General features: G+C 49.6%; 1 protein-coding gene across 1 annotated transcript in view; it reads left to right on the top strand.

Annotated features, from left to right (window-relative positions):
• Positions 1-17,092, top strand: part of LOC131211093 (serum response factor homolog) — a 115,064-nt gene that overhangs the window by 21,592 nt on the left and 76,380 nt on the right. The window contains exon 2 of the mRNA XM_058204450.1: positions 118-366. Coding sequence (XP_058060433.1) covers positions 118-366 — 249 coding nt within the window. The remainder of the gene's footprint in view (positions 1-117; positions 367-17,092) is intronic.

Below are 17,092 nucleotides of genomic sequence, written 5' to 3'. Positions count from 1 at the left end.
GTTAATTATTTCATCCAATCGAAGCCAAACGGCCGAATTTCGGTCGCCGAATAGTTATCGGAAGTAGGGCTCTACCCGGTCGCAATCTAATCGTTCCTTTTTGCTGTTTCGTTCCAGGCCTACGAGCTGTCGACGTTGACCGGCACGCAGGTGATGCTGCTCGTCGCCTCCGAAACCGGTCACGTGTACACGTTTGCGACTCGCAAGCTGCAGCCGATGATCACGTCGGAGGCGGGCAAGGCGCTGATCCAGACGTGCCTGAACTCGCCCGACCCGCCGACGGGCTCATCCGGTGACCAGCGCATGTCCGCGACCGGGTTCGAGGAGACGGAGCTCAGCTACAACATCGGCGACGAGGACTCCAAAGTAAGGCAACTTGTCTACGGCCACGGCCACCACGGGCACGCTCATTTAGGTCACCCGCAGACCGGCCACTACGGGCTGGACCAGGGCCTGATGCAGCAGCCCGGCTACCCCGGCGGCCAGGGCTCCCCGCTGTCCCACGCGCAATCCTACCCGCCCCACTCCGGCCACACGCACCACTCCCACATCCCGCACCACTCACACACCCACATGACTCATGCGCACGCGCAACGGTAGTGCAGTGTCCGATCCTTGCGCCCTCCCTTCATCACTCCCCCCCTGGTTCCGTGTGTCGTGTAACCGCATCGCACATCCGCATCGCCTCGCACATCTTTCGGTTAATTATTCTCCATTTTGCCGTCTCGACCCCAAAAATATGATCCCCCCCCGGTTCGGGCGCCACGACACCGAAGGCGAAGCGGAAGATGCGCCGCCGGTCGTAAATAGCCGGTCGGTGCAATATTTTTTAATAACCTTAAATAATTTTTACTCAACATCGGATGCGGAGAATGCGGCAACCCGATCCCACCACCGGTGGCACCACGGCGATTGGCGCAAAAACGCAAACGAAATCCAATCACGCCACGGCACGGCACAGTAGGGTCGCTACTGGCCGCAGTGCCGATTGCCTTTTCCCGGTATTTCTGTGCCGGTGAATCGGTGTCAATTCCGGACGAAACGAAATGCCGCTTGCTGTGCGACGACCGGGTGCGGTCCGGTGAGAAGGGAGCGAGTCTTACTGCGCCCGTGGGTGAGATTGGGGTTATCGCTTCACCCAACTGGCCCTACGACAACTTGGTGTCGCTTGCTTTTGGATGAGCAAAAATGTGTGGAATATTCTTTAATTTGTTGTTCCTGAGTTTCAATTTGCTTTCTGCTTGAAAAGAGACAGTCAAACAAGAGTCAGACCTAGCTTGGCTATTGATCACTTGAATTCGAGCAGTTCCGAGCAGTTTCGAGCAGTGGTTTACTTATTGTTTTGAGCAAAAACAATGAGCAATGTTCGATTAGGAGCTGCTCGACTTTTCCTGTCAGTCGGTAACGTAACGTTGATCGGTGCTCGAATAAGTGCTTGACTGTGGCGATTCGTGATCCTTTCCTCCCAGATCCTCCCAGGGTACTACTGGGACATTGATTAGCTTTTGACGCATCTCTTGGGTGCATCGTGACATTATCGCATCCCTTCGATTCGAGCAATCGTATCTGCTCGAATAGGCTTAGAATTCTTTTGGTTGGTTATGCAATGTGGATCACTACCTTCGGAAGCTCCGTATCGTCACCTTTCGATGCATTTCACTCCTGATTATCGCTTCTGGCCCCGGTCGCTATACTTTGTCACTGGCTTCGGCCGGGTGTTTGGTTTTCGAGACACTCTTTTCGTCGGCATCGCTTTCACGGCATCACCCGGCAGACATTAAACAATTATCGATAGCCCTAGACGGACGGGTGCTAATTGACTCTGGGAGTTGCTTTGCGAGATATGTGTTGCGATTCTTGACAGTCCGGAAGGTCTGTTACGACACCACGGTTCCACGGTTTCCCGCCCTTCCATCATCACCACCATCACCAAATCATCACAGCCCTGGATGACCCCCACCCAGCGGACCCCTTACATCGTTAATGATAAAAAATTTGAATGACCCAAATATAAATGAGCGTGCCCCGCGGGGGGGCCGTGTGTAGTGTGTTGTAGCCCTTAGATGTGTTTGTGTGTGGACTTTGAACGTGTGTTTGTTTGTTGTCGACATTTTACTGTTTAATTTTTGCGATGTTGTTCATTTGTTCGTCATGTCTAATAATTGTACAACGCCCGCTCCAGCCTTGCTATTGTTATGCGTCGATGCGCTGTGCGTCGCCCGAGGTTCGAAATTGTTTTGTAAATTGTAGTCTGGCAGTCGATAGTGATAGGAAAAAATAGTAAGTCGGAAAAACATCCAGTGTCTGTTGTATTACAAAGATATAGCAAAAAAAGAGAACAGAATATAATAATATTGACAACCTCCTGAAGGGCGAAAAATAGGGCAACAAAACTACACAAAACAGGATTAGAGAGCTGGAGCGTAGCGAGATAAATTCGCTTCCGCCTAGGAGTAAGCAGGATCGACGTGCTGTGGGCGTGTTTCTAGACGTGTAAGACGTTCAGCACATTCCGTAGCCAGTAAGTAGAATAATAAAGTATTAGTCGCCCAGTCGGGAGCCGGGCAGTGGAGCCCAGCCATGCCCTGGGCTCTGTGTCTGTCTGCCTCGGCCGAATGTCTCAAAGAGTAGCAGCCAGGTGTGTGAGGTAAACGCGGAGCAGCGCGTGTAGAAATATTTATTGTAGGCAGCATTTTCGGCGAGTGGCATTCTCTGTGTACATAGGTGCTTCCGTGAGGTAAACCGAGTCCAATCACAAGACCGCACTCCAGGCAGAAGGTGCTGGAGGGTTGCTGTACAAAGCGGAGAGCGTTTTGCGATTTATAGTTGAATTTAGTCGTAAGTGAACTCTCTCTCTCTCTCTCTCTCTCTTCGAAGTGTATTAACTTATTTAAAGTTATTTTCTTTAAATTAAACCCATCACCCATCTCCCTTCCTAAACAGCGATTTCATTCAAAGCTCTTGAACTAAATAACATTACGGTACTAAAGAGATGCAGTCGGTGCGAAATAGGGAGTTATATGCGAACCCATATAACCCGAATCGGACGAATAAACACACACGATGCAAAGTGGAAAAATAAAGTAAACTACACGAAACCCGAAATTCCGTGTGGCCAACGAGCCAATTCCGTGAAATTCTCAATCCGAGAAGTGCCATTGAGTTGATTAAAAAATGTACAAACAAACCAGCCAATCCACAGGAATCAGGAAACAAATCGATCGATCGCTGTACAGCATTATTGTATGAAACGCATAAAGAATGATGGCTTCGCTAGAACTTGCTGCTGTCTTGTCGTGTTTGTTGTCGCATTTGTTTACTCCGTTTGCCCGCGTCGTTACCTTTGCTGTTTAGTTGTGCATGGCTTCATTGTGTGCGTATCGTTATTGTGTTGGCGCGATTGTTTCTTTCAGCATCTCGTCTCGTGTCGGTAGGTGTTCCATGCAATTATACTCGCTGCAGGGGTGTAATGTGATAAATAATCAAACATTGCTGATTCTTGAACAAAATGGGAAAATATTTCACGAAAGATCGCAAATTATGCCCTATATTCGAAGCGACGAAAGAAATTGATGCCATAAAACTATTGGGCTTCTACACATTGAACTTTCTGAACTGAAAAGTTCTGAAGTTTTGCAGCAAAGGATGTTCTTTTATGTTCGATCCGATTGTCGATTCTCAAGGTTTTGTGCAGCTTTTTCTAGAGAGTTTTGACAGAGGGAACTTTTAGCAAGCAAATCGTAGCCAACGAATGGATACATTTTTAGCAAACTACGCCGGGGTATGTTTCGCGAAAAGGACCAAGCTATGGAAAGGAACGAACCCCCCCCGTTAGTGACAGCCCTCTAGCTCTCTCCAGCGCTGAATCGCGTTGAATGTCGGGCATTCTTCTGTCCACCATTTTGCTCGACAATTTGCGCCGTTCCGTTCCGATAAGGCTATCTTCCGGCACCGATCGTGCGTTGAATGTGCAGTTCGTGCCGACTACGCCCCGGTCGTAGAGAGCCCCTTAGGTGGACCACCTAGACAGCTCCAACTGTTTGGGGACAGACTTAGCAAACGGCGCTCCAGCACATGCACCTAATTTTCCTGTCAACCGAATTATGATTTATCGTCTCAAGGAGGGACCGCCTAATAAGTCCGTCTAACGTCGGTCACTAACTGAGACCCGCACTGGAATTCTTCCGCAACCGTGATGCATTTGTGATCGGCCATCGGGTGTGCGCGTGTTGATCAGAGTGTAATAAAAATAAAGTGAACGATCTGTTGACACTCGACACCCGCCGTCGTGTGAGGTGTAATGATGATGTGAGCATTTATTAGCTCGCTCGTGGCTTCGGGCGCCGGAAAAAAAACAGAGCTGCGACGCGTGAAGTGTTTCTTCTCGCATACGGAATGCGCCACTTCCTCTCGGAGATCTGGTGCAGAGAGTTATGCAGTCGTCGGCGCGAAGAGGAATTGAATTGCAACAAGTGCCCCTCGGAATTCGCACCTCTCGCCAGCGGGACACCGGAACGAAAGCAATTGCGCCGTGAGGTGTATCATTAGAGGTGCAAGCGCGGGCGCGTGCCCGTGAACAATTAACTCGTTATCGCGATACGCAAGTTCCGGCCTGTGGTGCGCCTGACTCGGACCCTCGGACGGGCGCGCGACTGCCACAGAAATTATGGAGGAAGCAATCGTCCACAGGCAATTACTTATTCCGGTGACACTGTTGCGTTGTGTTTGATTGATTGGTTCGATTGGCTCTCGGCCGTGGGGTCTGTGGGCTGGTCCTCGGCCTGAGGGGTGCGTACTTACATTTGCATGCAATTGGCGTAGACCTGGACCGGTGAGAAGTGAGAGCGTTTGAAGTGTGAGCCGCCAGCGGCCCGCTCTCGGCGTAATTCCCAACTATCCCTAGCAACTCCAGTGTAGTTTATGGTAACATTTTATAGCAACCCTTAATAAATGTAAATGAGAACCGCTGGACCGGAGCCGGACAGACACCACACAATGAGGTCGGCATTAGGTCGGTTGGCTGTGGAACCACTCCACAGCAGCGGTGTGGGGTCCGCTCGCACGTGGGTGGTTCCCCCCGAAAAGCTGAGGCCTCAAAAAAGACGGTCTTTCGACTCCGGGTCTCACTTGGTTCAAGATGTCCGGTCCGGCCTCTGAATGGGTGGCCCGCGGTTTTGACAATGCGCAAAATAATGCGCAACTTTTCGCTCCGAGCCGTGGAGGTTCCTCTGGGCCAGGCCGGAGGCCTTAAGGCACACTCCAAAACTCGGCGCGTGTGTGTGGGGTCCGTCGGTCGGTCAATAAAACTTTCGCCCTCTCGATCGTGCTAAACGCGTTGCGTCAGCGTGTCGTTTAGAGTCCGCTAAATGGGCCGCATTCAGCCGCGGAGCGCGGAGTTATAAAATCTTTTCCCGATCCTAATCTGCCGCGCGCCATGGCTGGGCCAGCCCTCGCGGTGCACTGTACCTTGCCCGGTTCCGCCAGTACGACAATGTTTATTTTTGTCAATCCGGCCGGCTCGCGATCCATTCATAAACCGGTCCCCGAGGCCGACCGAGTTGGGCCGAGTTTCTGATCTGACCTCTCCCCGGCTGTAAACATCGGCCTGGCGGATCGGGAAGAAATGCGTCCAAATTTGCGTTTAGCTCTCAGAGGGAGAGAGAGAGATAGAGCGAGCGACCCTATTTGGAGTGCTCCGTGTGTAGAACTCCACCACCGGGTAGCTGGTTGGGAATGGTTACTAAATATAGAAAACATCGCCACTGCCCCGGTAAGGCGGTGACCGACTTCGAACGTCTATGCACCAGCCCTCAGGTCGGGAATTAAGGAAGCTACTGGTGGGTCGGCTATCCGACAGGTTGTTTTTGGGATGACATCGAGAATATCATGTGGAGACGGAAGTCCCCAACCCGGGTGCGAGTGAGACACTAGAGACCAGTCTCGCGAGCTCTTGCCCAACTACTGGCGCTTCTGGTTCTGGGGTTTCTTTTTCAAAATTCGTTGCTCGATGACGACATGGGTCGTTCGTCGCTGCTGCTCGTCCAGAGACCTAGACCAGACTTATGGCCGAAAGATTCTGCAGTTGCGTCTTCGCCACTATAGATGTATATTTTGGGTGTGCGACTAGAACCGGGGACCGTTCTGAGCGCTGATGTAAACATCGGCGCGAACGGCGCACATTTGGACCAGCGAGATCTTTATGACTTTTCGTGAGGTGTCGATGATTTACGGATTCACGGGATGCGTAGGAGCGGTCTCGGTGTGTTAAGAATGGGTCTTAATTATCTGCTCCCGCTCCGGGGGGGATTGTGTAACTCCGCTGGGACCGCTAATGATGGGGTGCTGGTCGCTGGTCGCTTCCCTCAGTCTGGTCAAATCGGTGCGCTCGTAAACCTTTCGCCACGTAGGCGGTGTGCCACGCCATTTTGTCGCCATTCATTCTGTAAATTGGTTCGGTCCACACAGTTCCGGACCAAACACTACGTTTGGTAGATAATTTGAACATCGTCCTGCCGGCGCTCAGGTAGCTCAGATCACCCAGATCCGGTTTTAAGAATACAATGGGTCCATTACGTAGGATAATTCGATTTAATTGACAGTGTCCCAACTGTTTGCCGTTAACCCACCAACTGCAATCCCATTGAACGTCCAAGACCGAAAGCAAGTTCTATTGTTCGATGGGGTCGTAAAAATGGGGTCATCAACCGGCCATCTCTTCGGAGATGAGCAAATAACCCGTGGTTTACAATCCCGCTCGTTGCTTTTTTCGTTCCCCAATCCACAGCCCAGTGGCCAAATCCTGGGAGTATCCTCGGGGTTCCATAAAGTTGAATACTATATTCATCATATGCAAGGAGACTGCAGTTCGGGTAGCAGTCTGCCGAAGCAGGAGACAGAGATCCGGTGCCATAAATGTCACGATGAATCAGATCGAACAACGCCCCAAAGGTGACGTTGACTTTCGCTAATCGCCCGGCCCGGGCCACAGAGAGCGAAACGTCCCCGAAAGCCCGTGCAGATCGCCGATCGTAAAGCTTTCTAAGTTATAGGATTTTAAACATTTCAATATACTGTTACACCCTCTCTCTCGCTCATTCTCCGAGAGGTCCTGAGTGTTATCAGGCGGGTGCTTTCTCTCGAGCCCAGCCCAGCGGTCAGGACACGCCAGGAGAAAGACAAATGTAAGATGATCATAAAGTTATTCGCGCTGGTGCATTCGGGCTGCTGCCCGAGACCGATTGGTGGATGGGATTTTAAACGCTCATCTCCAACTTTTAATGGGGTCTTACTCACTGTCAGGGAGGATGTTGTTTTGAGGGGCGTGTGTGCCAATAGGTGGGGTGTACGCTGTAAAACAACAAAATCGCGTCGAATTGGTCCAGAGTTGGTCCATCATCGCTCCCAGCTGCCCATCTGCCTTCCGAACGGATCGAGCTGCCGGCGGATGGATCATCGGGGGGGTCCATCAGGTCGTCGTGGGTGTAAAGTTTATATCAGTGTCCCTCATTTGCATACCGCGCACCCTGCTCTCGCCCCTCGCCAGAGGGAATCAATCAAGTGCTGCTGGTGGCAGCCGGTGTAAGTTTCTGGTGCCGAAACTTTCCAGATCATCATCCCCGGGGACGGTTGCGGCGCCCTGACTCTCGGCAGTAAACATATTTAAAGTTTTGATGTATCTGGACACAGCCTGGACGTGGGACAGAGAGAGAGAGAGCGTTCTGCTTTTTGGTGCCTCAAATGTTTGCGTAGTGTACGGCGAGTTAAGTGTCACTCTTGGAAAGCTCTCGGCGCTCGCGGCGTGCGTGGTAAGTGATCGAGTTGATTGTCACCCACGCGCCCCCCCGATCGTTGTCGATCGAGTAACAATATTTATTTCCGACCAAGAGTTCGCCCCCCTTAATTCAGGTTCGGTGGTCTGGTCTGTTCGGCCGTGGAGGAAGCCGTTCGACAGGTACTAGGCAAGGTGTGAATGTTTACCATCGCCCCATCTCGTATTCCGAAGCAGAAAGATTGAAGGCAACTACTGAATGGCCCTGGCCATAAGACAAAGAAGAGCAACCGCCAGAAGATTATATTCATATTTCCTGATTTACGGGCCCGATTGCGTATCGCTCGACACACCGAAATGGAACCGTATGGCCCTGCCGGCGGCGAGCTGTCCGAAAGGCGGCCTACTTAAGAGCTACTAGCGGGGTCCAGCGTCAGTCCCGACTAATGACATAATTTACACCGATCCGAACCAATAAATTACACCCCCGATCGGGGCTCGGCTACCGAGCGCTCGCTGGCCACGCGGGGTTCAATTGAATTTGTCGCAATCACTGGCCGAGACTGGCCGGCATCTAATCTGGGGCCGGGTGCCTCTAACAGTACCGAGGCGGGAAAGTGTAGACATTTCGAAGTCCGCAGTCCGGGGATCGGTTGTACTTTCTTGAACTGTTCTGCTTTTCAGGGCTGGACGCCAAAAAACAAAACATGAGACACATGTTGCGCCGGAGTTGGTGCGCCGAAGAGGAAAAGAGCATTAAGATCGGAAATAAATAAAATAAAGAGCATATAACTCAACATTAATTTACTTTTAAGAAGATTTATGGACCCTATTACGGTGCCGCGCGGCGGGGACCTGGTCGGGGTGGCGCAAGAGACGAAGAAGCGCGCAAGACAGGCCACGGCGGTGCACATTCGATCTGTGTTCTCTTCGAAAACGGTTCATCGAAGAAACGGAGAGACAGAGCGAAATGCTGCTGCCCGAAAGTGCCTGCAGCCCCCCCCATTATGCTGATGTTCTGTCCTTCGGTGCGCGTTCTGTGACGCGGCCGCAAGTTTGTAGCCCTCGACGTTCCCCGGGGCTCGAGTCCGCGTCCTTTCGGCATTCATTTAATTCGCGAAATTCTCCGGTCCGGTGAGGCGCGTGCGCAACTTTGTCCACCTCGAAAATGTGTAAACAAACAACGGGGCCGGCCGGCCGGCAGGCAGTGCACTTTGGAGGTAAATTTATATCTGCATCCGGGACGCTGCACTTACGGGGTACGAATTGTATAGAATGCTTCGAGAAGATTTATGCGCGCCCAAAGGCTGGCCGGTGACATTGGGTGTTCAGAAGTTTTGTTAGCAGGAATCTCGGAAAGCTAATGTTCGTTTAGAGGTTGATCTCAAGTTAACACTAAATTGGGCGTTGATCATCGATGCTCGTCTTGACGCAGTTCTTATTCCCTCATAATTTGGTAGTGAAGAAGTCACATGCTTCATAGCAGAATATTCATTCACAAAGCAGGTTAAAATGTTATTCACTCAGAGTTCTTAATCATTATCTATACAAAAGAATGATTGACTTCATAAAAATAATATACGTAAAATATAAGACGATTTTGCAGAAGCACCTTGAGTCCTGGAAGAAAATCTGGTAATCGATCAATGCTTATGTTGATCAGTTGTTATGTTTTTTTTTCTTTTGTATTATAGAGACTTTGAGCCATAGTGGTCTAACATTCGTCTCTTTCTAACTCTAATTTTAATTCCCATACCGATTGCCAATCAGGGTACCAGGGCGTTTAAACCTTGGCCTTTCCGAGAGACGTAAACTGGTGTGGGGTTTGGAAGTATTTAGAGCCCCGACTCTGAGGGAGTCGGCAACTATGGGTCGTTGGCAAGGGCTCGCTAAGGAAGTGACTCTTTCAAGAAGTTAATGAAAAAAATGAGCCCCTACTCTGGGGAGTTGGCGACTATGGGTCGTCGGTCTGGGCTCACAGGGGAGAGACTCTTTTTTTATAAAGTGCCCTACAGGGACTGTTAAAAACGTAGTTTATGCTCGGGAACACGGGAGACGCCGCCAAGCAGCCGTTGATCGTCCATCTGCGTGCATCTGGTGCGCCAATCAAACCTAAGTTGATGAAACCTGTACTTGCTGGTGACCTAAATTTGATGAGATAGAAATTTTTGGTGCCTCGCAGCCCTGGGTGAGCAAAAGAGCCAATGAACAGGCGACTCAAGTCCACACCCAAGTCCGCTCCGTTTAAGCGATTAAAAAATAATTGGGAATATAATTAATGTAGACTGCGTTTATAGGGGGGGTAATATAATAAAGATAATAAATAGTAAATAATAAAAGATAGTGAATAGGTTAAATAAATAAATAAAGGTAAATAAATTGGTTTGAGTGGTTAATAATAAGTTTGCGCTTGACAAGGGTAAAATAATAATATTGGCATTTGAGGGATGATATGTTTCGCATTTAATTTCCCTTTCTATTTTCTTTCCTTTATCTTATTTTAGTTCTTTGCTTTGATTAGGTTTTGTTTCTAGTGTTTATTTTGGTTTAGTTTTTTGTGTTTGACTTTGAGTACCTTTTACTTTTTGGTTCTGTTTTTAGTCAGATTTTAGGGTTCATTTATTGGGTAGGTAACTTTTTTGGGGTTGGGCCTGAAAAGGTCCATTCCTTTGGAGCGTCTGTGGAAGACTCGTTGACGATTTGGTTCGTTGTGGTTCTTCCTTCTTGGTCAGCCGCTTGTTGCACTCGTAGACTAGTAGATTGTTTTTTATGTAATCGTAGCGTTGTAAAGTGAGTCTTTGGTTTTGGACCTGAAAAGGTCCTTTCGTTCGAAGCATCTTATGAGAGTTGTTGATGGTCCTTTCTGGTCGCCCTCCTTCTCCTTTTTATCAGCGTCTCACTCGTGCATTTACTCACCCGTAATTGTTATGTTGAATATACAGGGGTTCCCTTTTTATTTAATAATATTTCCCAAAACGCTGCAAACAGTTGACGGAAATAATGAAAAACTTGTCTAATCGTTATAGTTTGTTATGCCTGAAGCTTGTTGATCTCTTTGCTCGTAGCATTTTCTATAAGTGCTTCAATTAGTAGGTTTTGTGGGACCGGCACGGTGCGATCTATTATGAGCTACTAAAACTGACTGCAACAATGGATCGGTTTAATTTTTTAGCTTGGTCTATGTTTGAGGAACTAGTTCATCCCTTCTATCGAACCTTTCTATCGTTTCGTTAAAGCTCAACTTGTTTCTTAATATTAATCATTCATTTGCAATGTTCTATTTGATGTTTGATTCTGAATTTGGGTGAACGGACCCGATAGTTAGTTTGAACGGAACGGGAAACCTGTAAGCCCAACTACCAAGCAAATTAGTAGAGATCAAATGGTCATTGGTTTTCCTGTCATTACAGCAGAATGTTTCTGTGTCCCGCTCGGGTCCAAGTGCAACCTTCAGCACTCATTAAGTACTGTACACAGCGCCAACAGTCGCCCCAAGTCGGGTTGGTTCCTTGCGTGCGCCAGATTACGAGCCGAGTTGGACCCCTCTTCTTCTTGTTGCGCGCCACAGTACGTCTGCGTACGTCCAGAATGGGAATGTGTGTTTAAATAAAAATGACACAAATAAAGGTAACCGGCACGCGCGGGCGCGCACGCCGAGCCCTGGTCCCCTGGGGCACTTTCTCGTGGATATTATTTTGACAACGCTCCTTGGGGCGGCGGCGGCAGGGAAGATCCGGCGACGTCCAGTGTCCCTGGGAGGCCTGGGCTGGACGTCCAGCTGCGGTGGATTATTTATCTTGTGGGGGACTGTTAATTTTAATACGCGCTATGCCTCTTTTCTCCACTGCTGCCGATTTTTTGTCGGCCGATTCCGTTTCTCTGTTTTCCGTTAATTTATAAAGGTTTTTTTTCGTCTCGGGTTCCTCTTGACTCCGGCCGCTCCGGTGAGTCCGACTTCCTTCTGGCCGTCTCACAGCACGCAAAATTGCGAATCCGTTGCCGTCTCGGACAGGGCGGATCAATTACCGGTGTGCTGGGGATTTCGGTTCCTGAAACTCCATTCCGAGGTCCGAACCGGCGGCGGCTTACTTCGGGAAGCGACGGGGTCTTACCACTACCTCTTCCGCGATCCGTGGCGATAAAAACAAATGCTTTACAATGTGTTGATGGTGGTTTTTTTTTCGGCGAACCGGACAGGACGGCCGGAGAAAATCCCGGCCTGGCCCGGCCCGGCCCTGATCGGTGCGCCGGGTTTCGGCGATAAGGCCCGACCCGATATGACGTCGTCGGAGGCGCCACGTCGAGGAGTGCCGAGGGTTGGGCTGTGTGTTTGTTGACATGCCATTTGGCCCTCTCTGCCGGTCCCCGTAACCGGAAGCGATAAATAAAGTGTTATTACATTCGTTTGATTGGAAGTCCCGCCGTCGCCGAGACGTTGCCCGTTCCCGGGTGGGTCGACGCAACCGGAGATGGATCGTTTCCATCGGAAGTGTGCCTGCAGCAGTGGTTTGCATCGCACATCGGATCGCACCGGGGGTACTTTCTCCGGGGTAAGTGAAGTGTCGATTTCCGACGCACATTAAAAGCGTGACATGTCCGCCCCGAAAGCTGCATCGTCGGGAAGGCTAATGAAGTCTTTAGCTTTCGGCCGGCTGTGGGCTTCCTGTACACGCCGTGTTCCATGGAAGGTTCGATGGGCCAAGTTGATCAGTTCCTAATTACTAGACGGGGTGTAGTTTTTGGCACCTACTGCCACTGTTTAGCGTCTTCTGTTGGGTCTCTGTGAGGTCTACAAGTAAGAAATCGGATTGTGGAAAGCTCTGGCCCTAGTCAGTTTGTTCCTTCAGGTTTTTATGCTTTTTTGGCAACACTGCCTTATATACTCAGTCAACTATCTATAGGCGCACCCAAGTTCTACGCACTTTGCCATGTTTGCAACGTATTTTTTGAATAATGACAATTTCAGTGTGATTTTTTTTGGTAAAAAATCAAGTAACAGTGCTTGCTTGTGATAGTGTGTGTGCAGCATTTGTCAAAATTAGTATATGTCAATTTCGTGACTGTCAATTTTGTATGCACGCACTTTCAATTTTGCTTCCGAGAGTAGTGTTCGTGACGAGTTTTTCAAGTGAAATTTTTAAATATGCCAAAAGGAAGTGTTTTAAGTGAAACAGAAAAGGGATTGATAAAGGCATATAAGCAGGAGTGTGTAGCTATTCGAGAAATGGCTCGAAGAATGAAGAGATCCGATAATGTGATCTGTAATGACTTTAAGGATCCCAAAAGGGTATGGAACTGCGAAGCGTTCTCCGAGAAAATCCAAGATGTCAATGAGAACCAAGCGGAACATTGTTAAATTGGCGTCAAATTCGACAATATCGCTATCAAAAATTAAATCTACACTGGATCTGCCAGTGAGCAGGGAAGCTATTCGCCAGGTTTTGCTAAAAAGCCCGAATATAACTCGAGCAAAAATGTCCAAGGCACCAAATCTAAGCCTACTACACCAACAGAAACGTGTAAAATTTGCGAAACTGAACATGGCACGTCGGTGGGACATGGTATCTTTGGGTTTTCTTCTGCTTTTTGAAGAGCATATTTTGTATAAAAAAACAATTCCTTTTTCGGTTTTTTTATTGTAGGTGATCTTTTCTGATGAAAAAAAGTTCAATTTGGATGGGCCGGACGGTTTAACAGGCTATTTGGGCGATTTACGCAAAGATCCGCAGTACTTCTCCACCCGTAACTTTGGAGGAGGATCACTTATGGTGTGGCTTGGATTTTGCTCTGCGGGCAAGCTCAAGCTGGCTTTTACATCTTGTAAAATGAACTCCAACGATTACATCCAGCTTCTAGAAGACTGTCTGATCCCGTTTAAAGCTGCCCACCGCCGAAAAAAATTGGGTTTTCAGCAAGATAATGCTAGCATTCACACCAGTTCGACCACTAGAATATGGTTTGCTACCCATAAAATCGATTTGCTTGGGTGGCCAGTGCGAAGTCCGGATCTAAATCCAGTTGAAAATGTCTGGGGAATATTGGTTAGACAAATTTATGCGGATAGGAAGCAATACAGCTCTGTTAATGAGCTTAAAGCATCCATTTTGGAAGCTTGGGAACAAATGGACCCAATAATTTTCAAAAACCTGGTTAACAATATGACAAACAGAATTTTCCAAGTTTTTCAGCGATCAGGAAAGCCAACTGACTATTAAACCTCATAATAAATACAGAGACTTGAAAAAAAACACACGTATTGATCATTTTATTAGGTGCGCCTATATTAACTTGAGAGTGCCTATATCGTATTTGGTCGAAAAAAAGTTTAAAATCAAACAAACAGATCCAACTAAATGGGTTTATTCATAATTTTTCCTACTTAAAATAGTCCCAAAACCAGAAGTAGAATCGAAAAGACGGTTTGGAAGATACGGGTGCGCCTATAGATAGTTGACTGAGTGTATTGACACCAGGTAAAAGTTAAAAAAAAAAACTGAACTACAAGAACTTTTGAGCGAAAATAACACGCAAACGCAACAACAATTCGCTGATCAGCTAAATATGTCCCAATACACCATATCCCTTAGTTTGAAGGCCCTGGGAAAGATCCAGAGCATTGGAAACTGAGTGCCACAAGAACTGAACGGAAGACAGCGGGAAAACCTAAAATTTCTATTCATTTCCAGGTACTTCCAGCCGAAGTCCTCACGTTTCTTGTGTTATCCGCAAGTACCACTACTCTAAAGCCCTCTGGTGGTGAGAAATGGAACCTTGGACCCGCAACGGCTTGCTTAACAGTGATCCGCTCACGTCACTGTGGGTTCGCTCGCATTGTCGACATTAATCAAATTGGACTAAAAAAAAAGGGGCACGGAACAGAACATAACAAACAAGAACTGGACGACGACCCCCTGACGGTTTCATTCATACTTTGCCCGATCACGGTGGTCCCATCCGGTGGTGGTGGACCTTTAGGCCTCAAGCCTCGGGTGTCGTTCGCGGCATCGCCTTTTGGTGGCCCATCGCGCCCCGGTGCAACGGATCCACTTAATACCTGCCAGGCGCAGGTGACACTCGGTCACCGTGTAACGTGCGACGTTGCGTACCTCGGCAGACCTTGGTAATGAATTTGAAGCCAAGGAAGCGGAGGGCAGCACTTCACCAAGAGCCTCTCAGGCCACTCCAGTGCAGGAGTTAGTGTTTGTGGCGTGTGTCGTGTGCTCCGTTGTTTATTTATCGCCCGGCCCGGGCCGGACCGGGTACTCTTGGTGGCGAGGCCCCACTCTCTAGGCCCACGCAGCCGCGGCCACGCGTGGGCGATCCTTGTGATCTTGTGAATGGCACGCGCACAGCCGCCGAAGCCACCAGGCAGGCGGCCAGCCAGCCAGCCACGGCAAAGTAGCAGCGCTACACGATAATGTAATTTATAATATCTCCTCAATTCTGCCGCGGACCTTCCGCCGTGCTGGTGCTCTCTCAGGGTCAGGCGTTGGCCACTCGGGTCGGCCTGATCCCCCGACCTCTCTCGGAGAGCAGAGAGTTACGCGTTCCGTTAATCGCCTAAACCCCCTAGCGGGGCCCAGGAAGGGAGTCCGCTAAGCTGTGGCCCGTCAGATCGCGCGCGTTCGCTTTGTCTTTCGTCAAGGTCAACCGGGGAGGACCCCCTACGCAATGGAAATCACAAGCCCCCGCACGGGAGTATCGGTCCGGGTGTGCGCCATCGGTTAGTCACATCAGCTCTCAGCGCCCACAGCAGCTGGCAGCGGTGTCCACATCATCTGCATACACGCTTGTGGAGGTTTTGCCAATTCCAGTTTTCATGGCGTCTCTCGGCTTCCCCTGGATTACGGCTCGGTTTGGTGTAGGTGCCGCCGGGAACTGCTTGGCGTCCGTTGGATGGTGGGCCCCGAATGTTGTAAGACGTCATATTTTAGTTGCTACAGTTCTCTGGAGCTTTCTGGGAATCATCGACCCCGAAAACGGACGGTAGCCACAGCAGTCTTCGGCGGTGGCGATCGAGTACGGACCTGGGGAAGTCAGCTAGGTGACGCTGGAGATCTTGAACTGATCGTCGTCGAATGGTAAAAGTTGTGGTGGATTGCGTTAATTAGCTGTCTGTTGTCTGGCATCTCTCAGGATGCTTCCTGGAGGAGTAGAGCGTCTGGTCCAGTCCCGCAATTCCCGTTCACTGGCTACGAAATTATGAACGGTCCACCGCCGCCCATTAGCGATTTCGCAACGACAAGACGAAGAAAGACCCCTTTCCCGACAGCCTCGACCCGACATCAGATCGTCACGCCTAACTTTCGGATTGTTTCTCCCGTACGGACCTGGATCACGTGGATAAAGTTTTCATCTTGACAATAAATTTAAAATCGTGATCTTTACGACTGGGGACGCCTGTGGACTTCGACTTCGCCTCGCGCCGACCTCGCCTGCGGTTGGTTCCTGCGTCCGGTTTTGGGTTTCGTTCAACCTGTCACAACATCCTTCTCCGGCTCGCTGTGTGCGCACGCGCGTGTTCGCGCAAATGCTGTTCATTACGCAGCCAGGTCGGGCCGATAAAAAATGGGACAACCGCGGGGAAGACCTCTCCGGGACGCGGGGACCCTATGGTATATTGTGTTGGTCGGCGGCGGATTGCGGCTCGTCATTCTTCGCATCGTGGCGTGGCCCGGCTCCTCTCTGGGGGCTGTCGAATATTTCTCGCAGTGACGCCAATTAGTCAATTTACTGTTAGGTAATTTAAGCATCAGTCCTCGGCGTCGTTGGGCTTTTTGTGCCTCGGTTCGGTTCCGGGCCCTCCCGCCATCTCGCCTTCGATCGGTTGATTATTGTAAATATTTCTTGCCAATTTCTCGGCTGCGACTTTCAATCCCACGAGCCCGGTGAGACGGAACCGAAAGTTCCTGCCTGCCGCGAATGACATACGCGAACTTCGATCTTTTGGCACTCGAACGGGCGGGCGGCCACCCCACCTCAGGATTCGCGTTGCCTTTCCCTGCCGGTTCGTGTATCGGTGTCGTTTAGGGCGATCGGCCCGTGGCCCTGCCGTCGCGCTGGTGGTTCCGCGTTGTGTTGTCATTAACGAAGAGGAATTATTCACGGAATGGGGGGACAATGGTTATAAAGATAAGATACTGCGCTGGTGTATGTGTAACCTTCTTTTCTTTCACCTCGCTCAGCGGCTCGCCCTCGACTCGAAACGCCATTTGCCTTTTTCTTGCGCGACGACGACGTCGTCTTCCCCAATCATCTGTGCGCCGGGAACATCGCGGGATGTTAATCAACAGATTACGCGAGCTGATTTAAAACGGGTTTTTT

The sequence above is a fragment of the Anopheles bellator genome, chromosome 1 (genome assembly GCF_943735745.2).
Source record: "Anopheles bellator chromosome 1, idAnoBellAS_SP24_06.2, whole genome shotgun sequence".
In the NCBI taxonomy this organism is placed as follows: Eukaryota; Metazoa; Arthropoda; class Insecta; order Diptera; family Culicidae; genus Anopheles; species Anopheles bellator.
This window is presented reverse-complemented; position numbering and strand designations above follow the sequence as displayed.